The sequence below is a fragment of the Hippoglossus hippoglossus genome, chromosome 2 (genome assembly GCF_009819705.1).
Source record: "Hippoglossus hippoglossus isolate fHipHip1 chromosome 2, fHipHip1.pri, whole genome shotgun sequence".
Taxonomy (NCBI): domain Eukaryota; kingdom Metazoa; phylum Chordata; class Actinopteri; order Pleuronectiformes; family Pleuronectidae; genus Hippoglossus; species Hippoglossus hippoglossus.
The window spans coordinates 3,201,869-3,222,060 of NC_047152.1; the positions used below are offsets into that span (position 1 = coordinate 3,201,869).

The window sequence follows — 20,192 nt, forward strand, 5'->3', positions numbered from 1 at the left end:
CAAGTGCGAGTAAGGAAACACACGTGAACAAACCCATTATCTGCATGTGCTCGCTGATAACAAACGAGTGCTCACACACCTCTCCTTGCACTCATTGAAGGAAGACACACAAACACTCTGACCATACACACAGCTACACACAAACGTACACAAACGCATACTTCCTCTCCCTTCCCTCGCTGCCGCACAAGCCATGAAAGACAAACATTTATAAAATACCTCCTGCACATGCCGAAAAACAAACTTGCATGCACAAGCACACATGTTCACTAACGCACACCCACACACATTCACTCTCTCTTTCACAATCGCAGTCATCAGATAAAAGCCAAAGGAAGCGGCAGCCGCCCTCGACTTTCTCTGGACTCTCCAGGGAGGCGAGGCGGCGCCGTCTGAGCAGAGGTGCCCAAACTGAGCGGGCTGCAGAATCTACAGCAACGTAATCGGCCCAGGAATCAAAAGAAAACCGGAGCAGAGCCGGCTCAAACCAGCATCTGATGCAAGGTTCATGTTCCAGCAAGAAGAAAAAATGACCACTTATTAATATCTGCTTACAGTCCAGGGTTGCACACACACATCAGACGGAATCCATTTTCAGTGGAGATCCAGGGAGCAATTTAAATTCCATCTCTGCTGTATTTAAAAATGTAGCCTTGTGCAAGTCATTCGGATGGGGAAGCGCACAGAGGGACGAAAACCTGTGCTCAAGGTGATTTGCAAAGTATTTACAGTTAAGCCTTCCTCTGGATGTGCTGCCTTTGTCCTGTCTGAGAGACCTGCGCTGCCGCTTTGTCTCAGAAATCAATGCTCAGGTTTTTTTAGGGAAGGATGTTTGTTGTAATTAGAAATAAAGCACAACAATTTTCACTTTCTTGCACACAGATGAAAACGTAGGTAGTCTTTGATAACGGTTCTTTTTCTTTCTTTTGTTTTCTGATGATGGACAGATGATGATGGACAGATGATTTTAGACCACGGTTCAGATATCAACCAATCAGTACGTTGAAATGACACTGCATACTTCCCATATATGTTTGAAAACTTTACCTGATTTATTAAAAAAAACTATTCCCTGACTCATTTGGCGATTGCTTTTAACGTGCCCTTTACCCGCGTACCTGTCGTAGCAGTTGACGTCGTCCAGCCAGCAGCCTTGCTTGACGACCTCCACGGTGCCGGACACGTTCTTCCACGTGGCGAAGCAGTGCCGCCGCTTGTCTTTGTCGCCGTAGCAAGGTTCGATGCCGCTGCGGTTGGTGCGCTCCTTCTCCCAGCTGGAGTTGTAGTACACGCACTCCTGAGTCTCCGAGCGTCCTAGGATGGCACCTGGAGAGGCAAAGAGGACGTTATTTAAATGACTGTAAATGTAAAGGTCATTATGAAGAAGGTATTGATGCGTTTGTGTCTTTTCCTGAAGGTTAAAAATAACAATTTGTGTGAAATATTTTTCCAGGCACACACTGTGAGGGCGGATTTGGAGTTTGGAGATTTGCAAGCTTCTGAGGACAAAGATGAGAAAGTTATTGTCCTGCTTTGTCACTGACAAAGAAGATAATCAGTAATCATAAAGTTTGTATCAAAGCGACATTTCTTTACAGCCTCAAGGTTTGAGAGACACAATGAAGTCGTAAAAAAAACAAAAAAACATTTCGAAATGAAAAATCTACTTCTAATGTCAACACAGCCATGAAAGATGAAACTTTTTTTTTCGAGACAAACAATAAAAACCAGCCAGGCACGACTGACAGAAATAAGATTTTGGAGAAACAAACAGGCGAAGCAAGGAAACCTAAATCCTCCACTTCTCTCCCCGCCAAAATAAAGGGTGCTCTGGTTTCCTGCAGATGAATGCGAGCTGCAGGTTTTTTCGCAAACCGATATCCAGAGAAGTGACGGCATGACAGCTTGTCAGTTAAGCTGCCACTTCTCATCACCTGTCGGGGGAGTCGGTCCAGTTTAGACTGCTGACAAGACTGAAAATAGTCGGCCATGCTTGCTGTCTTCACGTTATTTTGTTCGAGCTCTATAGGCAATGAGTAGGACTGTTGATGCCGGGTCTCAGTGCATATGCATCAACTGGAGCTCAACACCATGGGAAATTTAATTTATTTTCCTGCCCCTTCTGCCGAGGCTCATACCGAACAGCCAGCTTACTCCGCTCCAGTGTGAAAATGTGACTTAACTCGTTTGTGTGAGAGACAGCAGTGCCATGCGTGGGTCAAACGGTTGTGAACTTCCTCAGGCTGTTTACATAAGTGAAAAAAAGTTTGATAAAAATCCCGCCGTGTTTCTCGGCGCCTGGAGTCCCGATCATACACCAGGTCTGAATACAGTAGGGAATGATGTAAGTCAACTGGAGTTCATTTCAATTCCAATTTGAAGGGGGTCTCAAGTGGTTTTTTGAGTTACGTGATGTATTTTGGGCTCTTGTATGTGATTACTGCAGTTTGGGGTCTGTCATGAATCTATTTAGAGCTTGTCAGGCCAAGACATTTGATAAACACCTCCTGGGTAGAGGTATCAGAGCTGTTAGTGTTTATTCCATTTATTTTTGTTTTATTCACTTAAACTATAATTTGCCCACTCTGCTAGGATTTGCACTCTATACCAGCTTTTTATCTAGTTGCTTTTAATGTCTCCAAAGTGCTCCATGATTTAACTGTAAAACGCAACAAATAAAGAATAATGCTCCGGTTCATGTGATCAGTACCCCCTCTCATCCGCCAGGGTAATAACAGAGTGTCCTGTCCGCCTTAACTGTGTCTCCAGTCGCCGCAGCTTCCAGAAATTAGGGCTTTGCTTGCATAATGGAGGTTAACTTCAGAAAGATCATGTATTTTTCAATAAAACGGCTGCTTAAGTCAATCCAGTTAGCGCCAGCTCCCCAGCCATGTCTCTCCTCAGCGACAATAACAGCTGCGGATGGAGGCGAGAGAGGCTAACTTCACTGGCAGGCGAGGTCACTGGGCCTCTTAGCGGCACTGACGGCATTTTCTCTCTCGTCAAATCCATTTCCCATGAAGCACCGAAGTATTTCACAGCAACAGGTGCGACTCCGAACTGTTGCCTGCGAGAGCAAATGGCTGGAGCAAAGGCGGAGGGGAGGAAAATAGTCCGGGCCGGTGAGTGAGAAAAAAGCCACGGCACATTGAAAAACGCGAAAAAAATAATTGGTTTAAAAACAGAGCACGTGGATCAAACTGCGAGTACATATGTAAGCTAAAGAAAACAAGAAACCCACAAAGTTGTTTTTTATATCTGCTTGTGGAAAGAAATTGAGAAATTTTGCCCGAACATGCACATAAACTTAAATAATGCCCCAAGGAAGATTACATCATCCGACATATGGTTCATGTGGTCTTCATTTCACTACCCCCCCCTGCAGACTCTAAAATTCCTCCCCTGCAAACACATCACATTCTAGATGTTTGAACTGTGCATTTAGTTCATGGAAATAAATAACTGCACCAAATGAAGAAAGGAGCAAATTCTGCAAGCCTGACTCACTGCCTAAGCAGAGGAAAAGCAACATTAACTCTTCTTTTTTTGTACGGCCGAAACCTTTGCCAAGATGCCCTCGAGTGAGACACTCAAAAGTGCAGAGATTAGGTGTGAAGAAGAGCTGTTGAAAAGGCCGGCCCTCCTGTCACAGCCGTGAAAATGCCTTAATGAAATACGCCTGAGAGAAAACACCGGTAAGAAAAAAAGAAAGAGCCAACAATTCAACTCAAGTGTTTGGTATGAGGCTTGCGAAGCTCCCGTCATTCCTTTAGGGTGACGTAGGTCTCGAGTAATTTTCCAACCACATCTCGAGGCTGAGAAAATAGAGATGTTTTCGCTGTGGCCACTGATGAACGGCAGATAATAAAGAAGTGGGCGGAGAGATCCCCTGATGGCAACAAGAGATGAGAAAACACGTTTTTTTTCCTTGAAAGACCCTATCCTCAATTGACCTACTATAGTTTAATATCACTGTACAGTAGTGTATACTAGGAGTGTTTTTCTATAAGATTTGTTTATCCACTCCATCGGAAACTCCAGCTTATGAAAGATAAGTTGTAGTGCAACCTAGCTCCTATTAATCTTCCTGCATGGGCATGAATACATCATCCCGTCCATTCGCCCTCGAGGGAGCTGAAGGTGCAAACGATGGAGGTATGTTTTACCTCCATCGTAGGTGAGCTCATTAGCAGCATCAGCCATGCTAACGCTGATCCCCCGCAGTCGCTGCGTCCGGGAGCTTTGCATACACATTTCCATTTTATTCGCAGTGATTCACAACGAATGCAGAAGCAGGATGAGCAGCGAGTTCCTGGATCGACTTCAGTACGAGTTACTCATAATAATAACGTCTTTATCCAGCTTTCTAGGTTTGTGAAACTGAAGCCGCCAAATTTTTGGGGCCCGTACAATACAATTTGTTAGACCATTTATTGCTCCGGCTTTGGACTTAGTTTGTATCTTTGTCCCCCTGAGCAAAGCACTGACTCAACTTGTTTTAAGCCCTTCAGTGGTTTGGATATAAAGTACAGTATTTCTAAAAATGAATCTAAAGAGCAAAAGAGAAAAAAGCAATGTCGGCCGTCTCTTTTTCCTTTGGCCGAGGTGAGCAGCAGCACCTCAACGGCTCCTTTGATAATGCCTCCATTCAGGTATTATACTGTGTGAGAAAGAGCTGCGAACCATGTGAACTGCAAACACAGAGCTCCGTTGTAAATACAGCCGTTAAGAGCCCAAATCAATCACCTCTCTGAAATGAGGTGACAGTGCGGGCCGGCTGCCTATAGTGCCGTATGCCAAAGGTGGGCAAGAGCGGCCTCGGCAGTATGGCGGATATGAAAGATATAAAGCGGGGAAATCAATCTTCTGACTATTTTGCGGCTCAGAGTTCACTAAAGCGGATAATGTCATCGAGTGCAGAGCCTACACAAGTAATTGTGCAAGGACATACAATGGGGCTTCCACCCACAAGCACACATTCAGGCAATAAAGAGCCAAGCCTCTTTGTCTCCGAAGATATTCGACGCATGGAAATGTCAAACACGAGAGGCACAGGCTCACTTTGTTTGCTGTAATAAGGTTTGTGGGAGAGAGGGATAGAAATAGAGGAAAAAGGCCATTGAAGGACCACAAACACGTGGTGTATAGACAAGGTTGATTTCGTAGTTAAGACCCAGGGAACATATATTTAATTTATAATGCATTAAAGGAAGATGTCGGGATTAAAGCATTTTAAAAAAAGGGACAAAAAAGTGGAAAAGCGACAAAAGGAGGAAGGGGAAACTAAAGCGGTGGTACACTCTCATCTAGTGGATCGATTGTGAGACCATGCAAGAGGCGAAGACAAAACTTTACATGGAGTCCAATCAGTCAAATCACTGGGACAGACAGAAGTAGGCATGTTTTCGTCCAGCACTTTTCTTTCGCAAAAATGAAATGACCACAGAGCGTTTCATGGAAGCTCCTTCCTCCCTCCCAGTCATACTGGAGATTTATCAAGGTTAACCGTGACCTACTTTGGCTGCAGATTTTTAAGCAATGCCTCCCCCCTGCAAAACGTCTACACAGCCCGACCCACTTCTCAGTCCACCGGGGCTTTTTGGAAAAACTGCTTCTCGCCCCCCCCACTCTCTCCCTCTCTCTGATCGGTGGCTCTGAAAATTCACCCTGACATTTTGAATTTCTACATTTTGGGCATTTTGCCGATGCTACTTATCCACAGTGATTAAACTCCCGAGTTCCCACAGCACCAAACTAAAGGAAGTAAACTGTAAACTGGTCTTGTCACGATACCAAAATGTATTGCTTTGATATTAATACCAAGTTCAGCATCATACACTGAAAAAGATTGTGCCGGAAAAGTACCTATATTTCAGTGTACACTTTATTCCTGTGACCACAGAATGATCAAATTAGGTTATTAGACACGAAATCTCAAAGAATAAGTCGCCTGAAAACAGGGGGAATGTGAGTTCACTTGAGAGTGTGTAATCCGAAGATGGAAACGATGAAAAGACGCAGCAACTGGAGGAGGTTACTGATTATCTGCAGGCTCTGAAAATTCAATCTTTTGTCTCGTGGCCAATAGGTCAATGCTAGATTGAGGCAATTCAGGGAACCTGAATCTGAGAGTTACAGCGGGGGCCCTGACACGAAGACGCAGAGGGTGATGCCATCGCTTTTCGATGGCGAGGCACGCCATGATAAACCGCTCGCTGCTGGCACGAGTTCACCTCCAGCTTCAAAAGGAAGTCATATCCACGAAAAACGATTCAAGCTCTCTAATCTGAATTGTTCAGTCATAATGTTGCATTGAGTAAATTTGCAGTAATGCCTTGTACAACTAAAGCACAGTAATGAAAGAAGCTACACTCTCCACTTAAAGAAGTTTTTTAAATAACCCTTTCATAGCCTTCCTTTATAATTGTATTTATGAATATAATTAATTCAAGTTTTGAATAAGCAAAACATGAGCAAGGGTTCAGATTGAAAATAATACTAAGATATAGAAAGAATAAGATATAGAAAGCCTGGTTTAAGGCATGAATCCATAATTTGAAGGTTTATGTGAAAAGTTAACATAACAACAATCCCCCTTATTCTCCCTGAATTCATATTTATAAGTGAGTGAAGAGGGTCAATGTGTGAAAAGTGTCTAAAAGCTTCATAATTATTTAACACAGAGTTTGAAAGAACCTTGTATGTCTCTATATCTATATAATTGGAAACTTTCCCTCCCAAGATGCAATGTTTGGGTTTTTAGAAAACAAGATCCTTTGTGCAAACAGATGGGCACAGCACAATTTTTTTTTTTTTCTGTCCTTCATTTCTCTGACCCGCCGCATTTCTCCAATGCAAGCAATTTCTCCAAAGCAATTACTTCTCTAAACATTTCCTTTCATGAGACAGTAAGTAGCCGGGGCCCCGTAATACCTCAAATTCACTTTTCTACTCAAGACGAGAGTCTCTCTCTGAATGGCCACTGTTTGAGATACACGCCAAATGTCCAGAGAGGAGACAGAAATCACAAGGGAGAACTACATCGGATCCTGCGTATTGGCACATGTCTCTTCATTAGCCAAGCGAGGGCTACAAGGTAGGAGCCATGCAGCGAAGATGGTTCTGGTCTGATCTGTGGCCAGGGCTAGTGAGGTGCATGCTGGGTGGGAAACGACCACCAACCACCTGCCAAATGTTGGGAGAAATTTCGATTAAAGCCGCTTTGGCCGATAGGCAGCTGCTACCAGGAAGGTAGAAGAAGCCGTGTCTATGTAGATAAATGTATACTTGGCTCCTCTCCATCACCAGTTGTCTTAACACCACTTTGATTCAACCTTGATCGTGTTGTTGCAATTAGCTTTTTTTTCTATTTTCCTTCCATCACACGAGAAGTGATGCCTTCATGTTTCTGGTTTCGCTGCCAGGTCATCTCTGCATCGCACGGTGCCGCGACACAACCGCAGCAAAAAATAGAGAGAACAGTCGTACGGATGAACTTGTTATCTGTCAGTATAAAAAATTGACGGTTTAGACTCATGATCTGTCCATCAGGTATTTCTTTGCCTGATAATTGCTGAGGAAAACAGGAACTAAATATCTAATTTCCCCTCTGTGGCTGGTCGCAGGGGCAGGCTGGGCTTTACTCTGCTCTGTTGCCTCATAATGAAGTGGCATTTTGGCGGGCCAGGCCGGCACTCGACACTGCGTGCACCGAAGTAGGTAAACAACTCATTTATCAAGGCTTTTTTGTGTGCCTGCCAGGAGCGGGGATTGTTCTTTATGATGGAATTTGTTCTTAGGATCAACTTATCATCTGCGTCCGGGCAGACGTGAAACAGATTTGAAGTGATGTATGGGTGCTTGGGGCGCTGGTTTGTGTGGGAATATGTGCGACCAGTGCTTAAAAAAAACAAACGTGAACGATGCTTTTGGAATAGGGTTTGAATTCAGCAGGTATAGGCCAGGGGTTAGAATGACGTCTGCAGAATTGGCCCCTTGGCTTCCCAGCAATGCTTGTTGTTGCTGCTTATGCAATTTGACACTCCTCCCCCACATAACTAAGTGAAGACACAACCAAATACAGCTTTTGAATGTGTGAATAACCACATATTCAGCGGAAAACTCTTCCCAGTAGTGTTAACACCTTGCTGCAGCCATTGTAAAAGAATCATATGTATTTAAAACAATCAGTATTATTTATCTGTAATGTAGAAGGCAGAAAAACAGATTCTGGGTGTATTCCAACGACGTGGAAGGAAGGGAAGAGAAAGACTTGATGTGCTGTTGAGGTGACACTGGGTTCATGCGACTAATGTTGTCAGCCTGGTTTGGGCTGCAGCACTAAGCAAATCAGGTTGACTGTCAGGCTTTCTTCCTAAGGTGGTTTGTTAGTTTAATTCTGTAGATTAGGAAAAAAAATACATAAAGATTACATGTGTCCGTCTAGTTTTCTTGCAGGATTTGTGCAAAGTTGTCAAACTCAGCAGTGGAAGCAAGAAATAATGTTTGAAAATCCTGCACGAGTGGCAGCCATAGGAAACCGTGTTCACTAACTAAATGTAGCCATAACTCATCCATTCCAAACTCGCTCTTTTTACAACCACTATCCATCCATCCTTCTTCTCTTCCTCGACACGTAAACGTGGGCTCTGCCGGTTGGAAATGCATCCCACCACTTGCCTTGAGGCCAGCTCCTGGCCGCCTTGGATAAAGATTTTTTACACCATTTATAGCTGTTTTGACGATCACAGGCATTAGGCACCGGAGGCAGCACTGGAGACCGCTGGCCCACGGCGAGGTTAACACCTGAGTGTACACTGCACACCATTTTTAGTGCCTGGAAATGGATTCCCAAGTCCCACTGAACAAAGTTTATTAAGCTGTCAGCCTTGGTGCTCTATCCATATTTCTGTGATGTGAGATAACTTCACCGTCCTCAAGTACCTGATGGTATAAATCATAAAATGTATTCTAGAAAAGAGGCTGGGGAAAACATAGGAGCTCAGAGGAAAATATAAAAAAGTTTTTATAATAATTATACCAGTTCTATATTTTCTCCAGCAGCCGTGGTAATGTTGTTGCTGTACAGGTGATTGAACTGAGAGGCAACAGTCTAATCTAAGCACAGAGGCATTGACGGAGTCAGACACTACTTTACAGTATACTGTAATTTTTCAGAGCAGCCCGGGTCTCGCTGTGAGTGCTACTCTAATGCTCAATCAGATGGTGTCGTGACATGGCAGGGGTGGTCAGGTTGGCTCGGGTGAGCTGGTCACAAAGACTGCACTCTTTCCACGGCCCGGGAGGAGGGGGCACGGTGGGGGTTGGGGGGGGGGGGGCATTAAAAACCACCACACTCAGCAACTGAATCCAATCCCTTTAATCCTCGCTGGTATGCCCGAGCGACAAACGCCCATTGGTCTCCGCCTCAGTTAGCACTGATGGGGCCGGTTGTCGGACAGGTCAGGAGAGTGCCTGGGTCTCTCACCGCCGACTGTACCGTTTGCACAAGGAGCACATACCAGTGGAGCCCCGTGTCCCTTGTGTGTAATGGGCCGCAGTCGGCCACCGCATACCGTACATTCTTCACAGGACAAGCAATTTAAAACATCTCGTTATCTCCCGCAGAAGGATCTGCATAAAACCCCCTTCTGCTTTTACCCCCACAATCCCCTCTGTGCTTGAATAGTTTGGATTTATTTGAAGGGTGTGTTAAGTGCCACTAGGGCTTAAAGCTGAACTGTATATTGAATTAGCAGTGATATTGCAATATCACAAAGCCTGCGGCGCGGGTATTTCAATTCATTTTTATACAACAAGCAATCAATGACTGAAGAACGGAGGGGGGGTGGGGGGGGGTGGAGACGCTCCATTATATGTATAAGGAAATTGGCCCCTGGAGAGTCAAGTCGAGTCAGTGAGAGAAATCTTCCATAATCCACGTCTGAATAAGCCGGATGCACCTATCTCAAGGTGAAATGCAGCCTCACAATTTGTATCACAAATATCTTTTTTTAATCAAAATATCATATCGTGTTAATCCTCTGTAGCTTTGACTACGCTACAAAGCAGAATCTGGGAAGACTAAAAGTCAGGGGGTCTGGACAGTCATCAAATCAAATATTTGGCTTAGAGAGCTGCAAAAAGACAAACAGAGAGATGAAGAGAAAGTGGAGAGTGGAAGCTTAAAAGTACAGTTTGTAATTAGCCACTGTGATAACGAAAATAGCCAAATTTGCAGGGGTGAGACTACAGCCCTGTTATGGAGTTCTGATCCAGATGAAAATACCAATAAAAAGTAAAACATTTGAAATACCAAGGTATCTGCCGATTTTTTTTAATTTTTTTAAATGGCATAGCACACTTATTATTATTATTAAAAAGAAAACACAAATACAAAAAAAAAACATAGAGGTTCCCAATACAGAAGCTCAAGCAACTAGAAATATGTTTGAAAAATATTAAAAACCCCTCCACACCACAGTAAATGCAGAGTGGGCTGCAAATGTACGGAAAAGTGGTCTCAGACTTTTGGAGCCCACTGTATATCTGTTCCAAATATCTGTTATCTTGTCTCAGTGATTTATAATAATCTATATTGGCCCTGAAATAAAAACATATGAGCCGACCCCTTCTAAGAAAGCATGCAGAAATGCACTCTGCAGTCAAGGTTGGCCCACACTGGATCCCAGCTTGCTGCTGCCGCCGCCGCCGTGTAAAACTAATGCACCGCTCCGTTCTGAGTCATCTCACGTGTCCCGAGACATGCTCTCTCTGCCGTTCAGTTATGTTCCCTGTTTGCACTCGCCAGCTTCCCATTTGCACAAGACAAACCAATAAACGTAGGGAGTCAATAATCCCCCCCCTCCCTCAACCCCCCCTTTTCATCCATCCAGCTATCTGACAACCTCGCTGACCCCAGGCTCATCTTTATATTTAGTGTAAACTAATGACACATACTGGTCACAAGGCACCGGCGCCAAAATAAAGCACCAACACTTGTGTATTTTTAATTGAGATTGTGTTACAGGTGCGGTAAGCTAAGAATGTGGCTCTGCTGATGCAGAGAATAACCATAATGTTTCCGCAGGGTTTATAGTTTTGCCTATCAATACCAATGATGATGACTCAGTGATTTCCGGGCACAGCTGAGATTTTGAAACTCTCTTTCCCGTCAATACTGGTTGGTTGAAAAGAAAAACCTGTTTAATATTAATAGTGTCAGGTCTGAACAAATCTCCTATCCGCATCGCTGGTATTTCCAACTGGTGGTTGGTGCAAAAAAGGGAGCCACCAGTGTCGAAAGATTTCTATTCTGACCTGTTGATCTGTCTGCACTTTACATGATTGGTGCTCAATGCAACCTAAAAAGGTTTATTTGAGGTTTATAAGATAGCAAAGCAAAGTGGCAGCAACAATAATGGCAGGAGGACAAACCCACAGTATCCTGAGCGAACCGCGTTCAAACCTGGCCCCGCCGAGTTCCCCAAGACGCCGCTACCCTTTAGTGGTTTTGGTGATAAGAGGTCAGGGCAACCTTCATGACAGGGAGGAATCTTGGCAAGTGTCGGGCGAAGACGAAGGGGAGGAAGGAGGGAGAGCGTAAAGCAGGCGAGGACCCTCGAGAGAGCCTGAAACAAGAGCATGATGAATGTACAGCTCGCAGTTTTTAATCAAGGATCAAAGCAGGGCCTCTCCGTCTGAGCAGCCAGTCTGTCTAGACTGAAACGCTCCCAAGCACATAAAGCAACATCTGCAGGATACATTAATTACAGTAAAGGACCATTCTGGACTGTTCTCTGGGGTACCGACACATCGAGTGGCCAAGACGAAGATAAAATCATCCTGATAGTTGATATGAATAGATTTTAAAAAATTATATTCAAATTTTAAGACTCTAAAAGCTCAGGGTTATTCCCAAATCACTCAAGCACTGCAACACTGAAGGTGATGGTTTTTGTTTTCAAGCCTAAACTTATTATCGTCCCTATCGTTTGTTTTAATTTGAGTCAGTAATGTTTACAGGGGCAATTCATCGGGTTCCCATTATAGAGAGTACGCACCCTCTGCATTTACATTTTAGGCTTTTAGCTGATGCTCTCATCTGGCATGACTTGCAATAAGCTGAGCAAACAGGGTTTCGCTTTAAGGACACGCAGTGGCGGATGTCAAACCTGTGACCTTTCGGTTGGAAGGGTGGACTCCATGACCTACCGGCACAATCCAGTAAAGCCATAGATGACAAGTACACGCTTACGGATCAAATTAAATGAATGTTACAACATTTTTAAGGTGGAAGCCAATTTTAATCTCTAAAAAGTACTTACAGAAAAAAAAACTAACTAACTGATTTCTTTATTATTAATATTATCAGTGCTTATGTTTGACAATAAGTACCAACTTGTATTTAATACAACATCAACTTCTATATATTTTCTTTATATTATATATATATATAAATAGACTGCAAATTATCTTAGCAATTACCAATATATCGCTCTAGTTAAACTGTGTAAAGATCAACCGAATGATCAAACATATGGAGTCGGATTATCATGAGGTTAATAACATTATAACTGCAGTATCAAGCAGAATAATCAGAATCATCATTTTATCCAGGGGCATGGCAGCTCGAACCGTCTTCCTCGGTTTTTCTTCTGAGCCTGCACCTCTGCTTCCTCCAAGGAGGTGAAAGCTGAATTAAATATGTATGGTATTTTAGTCCCTTCACTGCTTCCACGCTGCCATTATAAAAAGACCCGGAGCCTTGCAGCATGTGCAAACGATTCTTTGCATTTGCTTTGACCTGCTTGCAGTATTTAAGATCTGCAGCATTGGATGTCAGCCTCAAAACAAAAATTACACCTAACTGGCTTTCAAACGATTTCCTCTAATTACTTTACCTCTGTGGTGGTTTTTTTTTTTTTTCTTCAGTGTATTGGCGTGTGTGGCAATGCTCAGCCCAGTGATACCGGGAGCAAGTTGAAACAAATCGCGGCTAAGGAAGAAAATCCCCTCAATAGCAATAATGGTGTTTTGATGATTCTTAATTGCAGTGAAAGTTTAGATAGTCATTAATGTGGCAAGTGCTTTTCACGAAGCCTGAGGCCCTTTTCGAAAGCGGTTAAAAACATCACTGCTTTCCACACATGACAAACACCTCGCTGATTTATTTCCAATGTAATTCAACAAGCTGAGAAACTTGGGCAACATGTAAACAAGCTGTGCTAAGTAATGAACTTTCTAAAGGTCATCCGCACTTCTCTCTCTCTCCTTTCTATTGTCATTTAGTCGGATTCACAAATGCCTTGTGTAAATTAATGGACATTAAGTTTACCACAATTTATCCTATATGCAACATATCGGCAAACTTAAACAATGACATCATTATGTCTTTGAAAGGCTCATATCAGCGGAAATGATAAATAAAGAAATAAAACCAACTGGCTCCAGCTTTTTAGTCTTTTTTTGTTGCGTGTCATTGGCCTCCACCTTGAAAACACTAATTTAACTCATCCAAACTGCAATGTCCTCAACATCCGTGCCGAAACTGCACGCATTCACAAAAACAACCGTGACCACCCCAATTTGTCACCAAAAATCTGCACACAAAAGCCATTTATGTCACAAAGCACAAAACACCTGGCTGCGCTCTAAATTTAACCAGTGCTCCGACTGGTGGAGGGTCATAATTCCCCCAGCTGGACCCAGCAACGTGCCGTCACCGGTCACCATTTCACCTCCATGAGTACAAATCGGTTGCGGCGCTTTGTTTTTTTTTTAATGATGTTCGAGCACAGAATGATACACGGCCCTGCGAGGAAGCAGTGTGGCTAGTTGGGCCCAATGGGATATCGAGGCTACATCTGGCCTTAACAAATACACCTGTGCTTTCAGAGCCTAATGCATAATGCAAGGGAACATATTAGGAATGGATAGGTGGAAGAAAATGTGACAGAGTTAGTACCCATACTCGGAAACACCTAAAACTCTGCAGCAGAAGGGTACAAGTGTGGTTTAGTCACAGTCCAAAGTCTCAATTGACACAAATCACCACAGAAAATATGACTTTGGCCCCATTTCCTCCAGTTTTTTACACTTTAAAGTTGATTTAAATATTCATCTTTGCAATAAATGTATTCATGTCAGTGTCAAGGACAGATATGTGGCATTTGTTTTCATTTATTAAATTGACAGGTACATATTTCCCAAATGGGAATCATTGCTTGTGTTATTAATTCCTTGGATTTATCATGATTTTATATTAAATAATCAGCCATAAGTAAACATAAATTTCCAGTCAGAGGACAGTGTCACAGCACTTTCAATTTCAGGTCAAACTCCTGGAATTTTGTGTATCTGGGTTTTTGGTTTAACAATAAATAAATAAAAAGATGCTTTATAAGTAAACTAATGAATAATGGTGTCTATCTTACCCAGGAAAGCCAAAGGCAAAATCTCTACCTTGGCTGAACAATTGTTTTCTTTTTCTGGATTAGTTCTAAATTATTTGTTGACTAAAGAATTGGTAGTTTCCGTCCCTGCGTAAAACAATAGTATTTAAATATCTTCCAATTTTTCAAATTTTAAGATATTTAATGTTTTGAGGTTCATCATTATGATAAAACTGATGCCATTAAATGAAAATAACCTGAATATAGTCTCTTATCTTCCTCTACTGGAAGGTCAGCGGTCACCGTCACCTACACAACACCAAGCTCGGAGCTATGAGAGATTTAGCATCTAGCTCGATGACGATGAAGTTCAATGAGGTGGCAGACAAATTAACAAATTCTCCCAATTAATGCAACTGGTGAATGTTAATTTTCCTACACAAGAGGCCCTGGTCTGGCGACTGAGCTCAGATACCGTTACAAGTGGAGTCTGGTGTGTAGCAGAGCCGAAACTGCATCATCAGATCTGCTGTGCTGCTGAGGATTTAAAAAAACAAAACACACACACACACACACACTCACACACACACACAACCCCAGAGTCGCTTCATCCTCGCCATATTGATGTAACCTTACACTGGCATGCAAGAGGATCAATGTCTGTGTGAAACTGCTGCAGTGAACAAAACAGGGGGGATGGGGGAAGGGGGGCAAATGTGAAGGCAGAGCACGAGACTCCACTTATCCAGCTATCAGCCTCCGTGGTGGAAACATGCAGGAAGCTTAACGACCATTTTTTTACCAAATTACCTACAGGACACGACTTTTAAACCGGAGTATGACCTGCGGCGCCGGTGACGGATTACCAGCGGGGCGTTCACGTGGAAACACGACACGTCCTATTGCTTCAACTTAGATCCATTTACATGTACTCAAGAAGTCATTAGAGAAAATGTGACGCGGATGGGTTCAAATGGTCGCATGACACTGCAGTTATCGATCAAATAAAAATACAGGAGATGTTACTCGCTTTAACCATCTGGGTTAGCGTGGAGATGATTGATCGTTTGGGCCATGATCTGATCACACGTCTAATTTTTTAATCACTGCTCAGTTTCTCTCGGCTTCAGCTCACACTCACAGTAAATCTGACAGGATCCGAATGTGCCACAGGGCAGCTCAGTAAATATTTACAATTCGCAGTGGAAGCTCACGTTGGATCTGAGGCAGAGGTCACCTTTTAAAAAAAACAGATGAACCGGGGCGCCAGCAGCAGCAGCGTCACATTCTAAAGCTCCCCTTGGACGTGAAATGTCAATTTCCAGTTTTCAAACTCAACACGGAGCAAGGGAACTTACACAAGAAGCCTGTTTTGCTCTCTCGTCACATCAAAACTCTGGCACGCACACCTCGACCCACCATGTGTTCGAGCAAGTATGGATCAGAAGCTCCAGGCAGCTGCTGAATACAACATTAAACAAGGTCTCTTCCAAAATAAAAGCACCTTATGTCAGCTTCCAAAGGCTTGATTAGACAACTGTAAACAATAATGCTCATTTTAACTTTATCTATGTCGAATAATGTTTGCCCTGTAAAAAATATCAGATAATAGTCAAAAACAATAATCATATTGCCCCTGAAAATAGGGGGGGGGTGTCGTTACAGATCTCATCAAATCGAACCCCTCCGCTCTGAGTGCCCCGTCCTTTATCGGAGGTTTCGCTGTGTCGCTCGCCCCCGAGCTGTGCAAAACTCAAGATGATTATTATTCCTCCGCAAATAAGAACCATTCATTTCCCACTTCAGAGCGTAATGAGCAAGTGGAATAATCATGTGCTGCACAGTGCGACGCAGGCGGCACCTGCGCTGCACTCCAACCAACACCAGCCATTACTGTATTTAAGAAGCCTTTTAATTTCTACTCAAATGCTCAAAGACACCCCAGGGCTCGCCGTTAAAGGACAATTCTGCTGCAACTTGAGACTCTATGTTTTTTTGCCCTTCCATTTCTCAGGTCTTAACTGCTATGACGGCGTAATGGGTATTTTTAAGCCAGGTAATTTCGCTGCTGTTTACTTCTAAACAACCCGGAAAGCAGCTTTTAGTTGAGTTGCACAATCGGGCAAACGACAGTAAATAACATTTTAGCGTCTGGAGGAATTTAGTCAACAACAAAAGGCGGGAAATATTCTGCTGTTCTCTTTTACAGTTATATATTCCAACTCACACAGTTTCTGTGGTTATACTGAGCTCTGCACGAACACGGTGAAACCATCGCTGCGTGCAGAGTTGTTCAAGTTGCTATTTAGGGCGTCACGCAAATTAAAAGCGCGCCGGTTAGAATATCTGCCACATGATGACTCGCATCACAACAAACACTTTCAGGCTCAGGCGCCCCAGTAACGTTTATACTCTTGACGCCGCGTTTGGCAAACTGCCTGATCTCAAATGTGTCAATCTAGTTATTACGACTGTTTTATTTTTAAAAACGCCTCACTGTGGGTACGTTTACGCCTGGCGCCCCCCACACTAGTCTGGGGGTTTTGAGATACTGCTGGCCCTGTTAGTAGTTTCAAAGTGAGAGAGCAATGTCGTCTGGACCCTCCATCAAAACGGACATTACGAAACGATGACGCAGATCCTGCTTTCGCTTCCTGATTGGTTCTTATCAGGCACAACTCGACTACCAGTGTTACAGTCTGTAACATTTCCACCTCGTCGCCGGTCCAAGATAAGAAACCCCTCGTCTTGCTTTTCACAATTTTTGTTTCTCTTCGAAGTATTTTAGGTAACTAAGCAACCGACTGCAGAGTAGACAATCTACTTCCTGTTTACACCTGCAAGCACAGGCCCGGTGTACAAATGGCCAATGCGTGTTTTTAGGGGATTGATCCTGATACGGAGCAAAATCACTTGTGTGGACAGAGAGCGTTTTAATTTGGAAATTAGCTTTAAAAAGTTGGAAGACGTTACAACCTGTAAAAAATCTTACAATCCCTACAATTAAACCCTAAAACTATACGTTATTTTAACATAACAGCCTCTTTTCTTAACACTGTTGGTTTAGATCACATTTCTCTTCAGATATCCAGCCTGGGAAAAAAACGGGCAAATATGCAACCGGGAGGATGAAAATGCCAATCGATGTCATAAAACCTGCACGAGCAGCTCCCCCAATCGCAGCGGATGACGCTTGAGTCCACCCACATCCCCGTAACCAATGTGCACTGCAGGAACAGCAGCACTCCTGGGTTAACCCCATTCTCCTTAGCATCACCTCGCCGACCCCGCTGACATTCATTATGCATCCACCCTTGGGGGGGGAAGAGAATATGTAATGATGTACACAGACTCGCGGGGCCTGAAAATTGCTTTGCTGTGAGGAGATTTCTTTATGTTTTTAATGAGAAACTTCCCGTGACCTTTAGAGCCCATGCAGATATGATATATCTAAAGTATCCCTGCAAATAAAAGCATATTTTTCTTAGAAATACAAGGTTCTCGCTTTGAGTTTTAGACGTGAAAGAAAATGTATTCAAACTCCACTGATGTTCACTTCGCATCATCCCCGTCTAATGTGAGATTTAGCTTCATTTCATGTGTTTACACTGCAAGTTGGAAGGTTGAAGTGAGGACAAGACAAGCTGCCATGCCCTCTTGTATTTGTTTGTTTGTAAAAAAAAAAACTGATAGGAAAAGGAAGACGTGTTGTGGTGGATCTCCTCAGGGGCCCCTTGAGGTCCCCAGGCCCCCATCTTGGACCCCCCCCCCCCCCCCTATTGACATGTGCAAAAATCCACAATGCACATCAGCACATGGAGGCTGCAAAAACATAATAAGGCAGAAGGGAAGAGGGGCATTTTCTCTCACACACACACACACACACAAGCCCCCCCCACTCAGAGGATTGCATTGCACTGCACTCCCCCCCCCAAAAAAAATAACAAGGGCTCCATTGCATTCTGCACATGTAACAACACTTCAGTTCTCCACAGCCCCACAAACAAGCCACGCATCCTCCACACCCACCTGAAGAGCAGGAGATGAGGAACACGGCGAAGGCCAGTTTGGTGGCGTCTCCCATTTTCCATCCGAATCGGATCCACTGATTGGAAAGAGAATTAAAAAAAAAAAAAAAAACTAAACACACACACACACACAAAAAGAGAAACCCGGCAAAAACAAACGAGTCAAATCAAATGTCTTGCTGCTCCGAGGGTCTCAGCAGGAAGAGCATCTTTAAAAAGATCCTAAAATCCAGAAGATCCCCAAAAACACCACTTGTCGCCCCCCCCCCTCAAAAAAAGGATTGGAGGAAGAGGAGGAGGAAGAGGATGAAGAGCTGATGGCTGCTGGTATTTCCAGGTTTTACAGACGAGCAATGGAGGGCGACTTGTTGGCGCTCAAGTCGCGGCTGTCAGGGACATGCCAGCGCTGCAGCATTGTTGTGAAGCGGCGCCGGTGCCTGCTGGTGTCGGTGTTCCCCGGGCGGCGACGGCGAGCCACAGCCGGACAGGGCGAACATCCATCGGACTGGGAAACCGAGCGCGCTCCTGCTCTCCGATCAAACTTCTCCGTCGCATAAGCTGGGAGGTGGTGGTGGTGGTGGTGGTGGTGTGTGGGGGGGGGAGAAACGTCAAAAGGGCGTCGAAATGATCATGTCCCGTACCCCCCCTCTCTTGAAGCGTGTGCGGCTGCCGTCGTATTCCGCGTTCGGAAGTGTCGGTTCTCGCCCGGCGGTCCGGCGACGCTGCCCGGCCACAACCAGAGCCCCGTCCGCTCCCCCCCGCGCGCGCGACAGGAAAAAACAACCGATGAAGAGGCTCCCTCCCTCCGCCGCGTTAGCCCTCTCTCTCCGAAGCGGGGTCGCACGGCCTTTCCCCCCTAAACCCCCGCGTCGAACTGAATTCAACGACCGCTCTCAAATGTTAGCAACCGCCGCTGAGGAGCCGCCGGTAATCCGTGTGGCTGGCGGAGCGATCGAGTTCAGGACGAGCAGCTTTTCCCCCGCGGAGTCCGCCTCCTTCCTCGCATCCTCTGGTCGGGACAATTTTCAAGATGGCGTCACCGACCCACGGCAAGAGCGTCGAACTCGGGTGGGAAGCTTCCGGGAGAGGTTTTCAAAATAAAAGTGGGTGAAATGGAAACATGAGATGAGATTTTGATAAGTTCTTCAACCTTGTTTTTTTTAAGCAGATGGGCTGCGACTGATGTTTCCCCCCTTGGAGCGTGTTTACCTGGAAAGATGCCCACAGAGTCTTAAATAAACTTCAAGAGAAACACATTTTCAGGATCTTTCATTATCAAACATCCCTTTTCCTCCTTAAAGACTGAAAATATGGACATTTCTGCACTTCTGTCCCCTTTTAAACAAAGCCCATCACCGTTTTGTCTCTAAAATGCCACAAAAAACTTATAATTACGCCTTATAATTTATTTTAAATTATACATATATTCATTGTTGTGACACACATCCCAAAGAAACACGTCAAAACCTCACATTAAAGAAACTGGATGCAAATGTTTGATTTTAAAAGCAGTAGCTGATCAATTTTTTTATCGACCTACATTGGGGATCAGCTCATTTTTGTTTACAGTATAGTTTTAATTTAGTCCATAATAAGGCCTTGGCAGGATGTTTTCAATCTGGCGTTCTTGGCAAATTAATATTATTGTGCATCAGTTTATAGTTTTTTTGCTGAGCTGAAATTAACCTCAAACACTCCAACACTTAATATTCCAATATGCTGTGGTTTGTTCCCAGTTGTTCTACATTCAATGTCTTTTCTTCCCCTTCAC

General features: G+C 44.0%; 1 protein-coding gene across 4 annotated transcripts in view; it reads right to left on the reverse strand.

The window, feature by feature from the left end:
• LOC117776118 (activin receptor type-2A-like) overlaps positions 1-19,454 on the reverse strand; it is a 37,330-nt gene extending 17,876 nt beyond the window's left edge. The window contains exons 1-2 of one of the 4 annotated variants that reach the window (XM_034609815.1): positions 18,423-19,454; positions 1,119-1,326 (exon numbers count right to left, since the gene is read on the reverse strand). In XM_034609815.1, coding sequence (XP_034465706.1) covers positions 1,119-1,326; positions 18,423-18,477 — 263 coding nt within the window. In that variant the 5' untranslated portion in view covers positions 18,478-19,454. The remainder of the gene's footprint in view (positions 1-1,118; positions 1,327-18,422) is intronic. The other 3 variants (XM_034609812.1, XM_034609813.1, XM_034609814.1) reach the window with 3 other exon arrangements.
• Between the last annotated feature and the right edge of the window lie 738 nt (positions 19,455-20,192).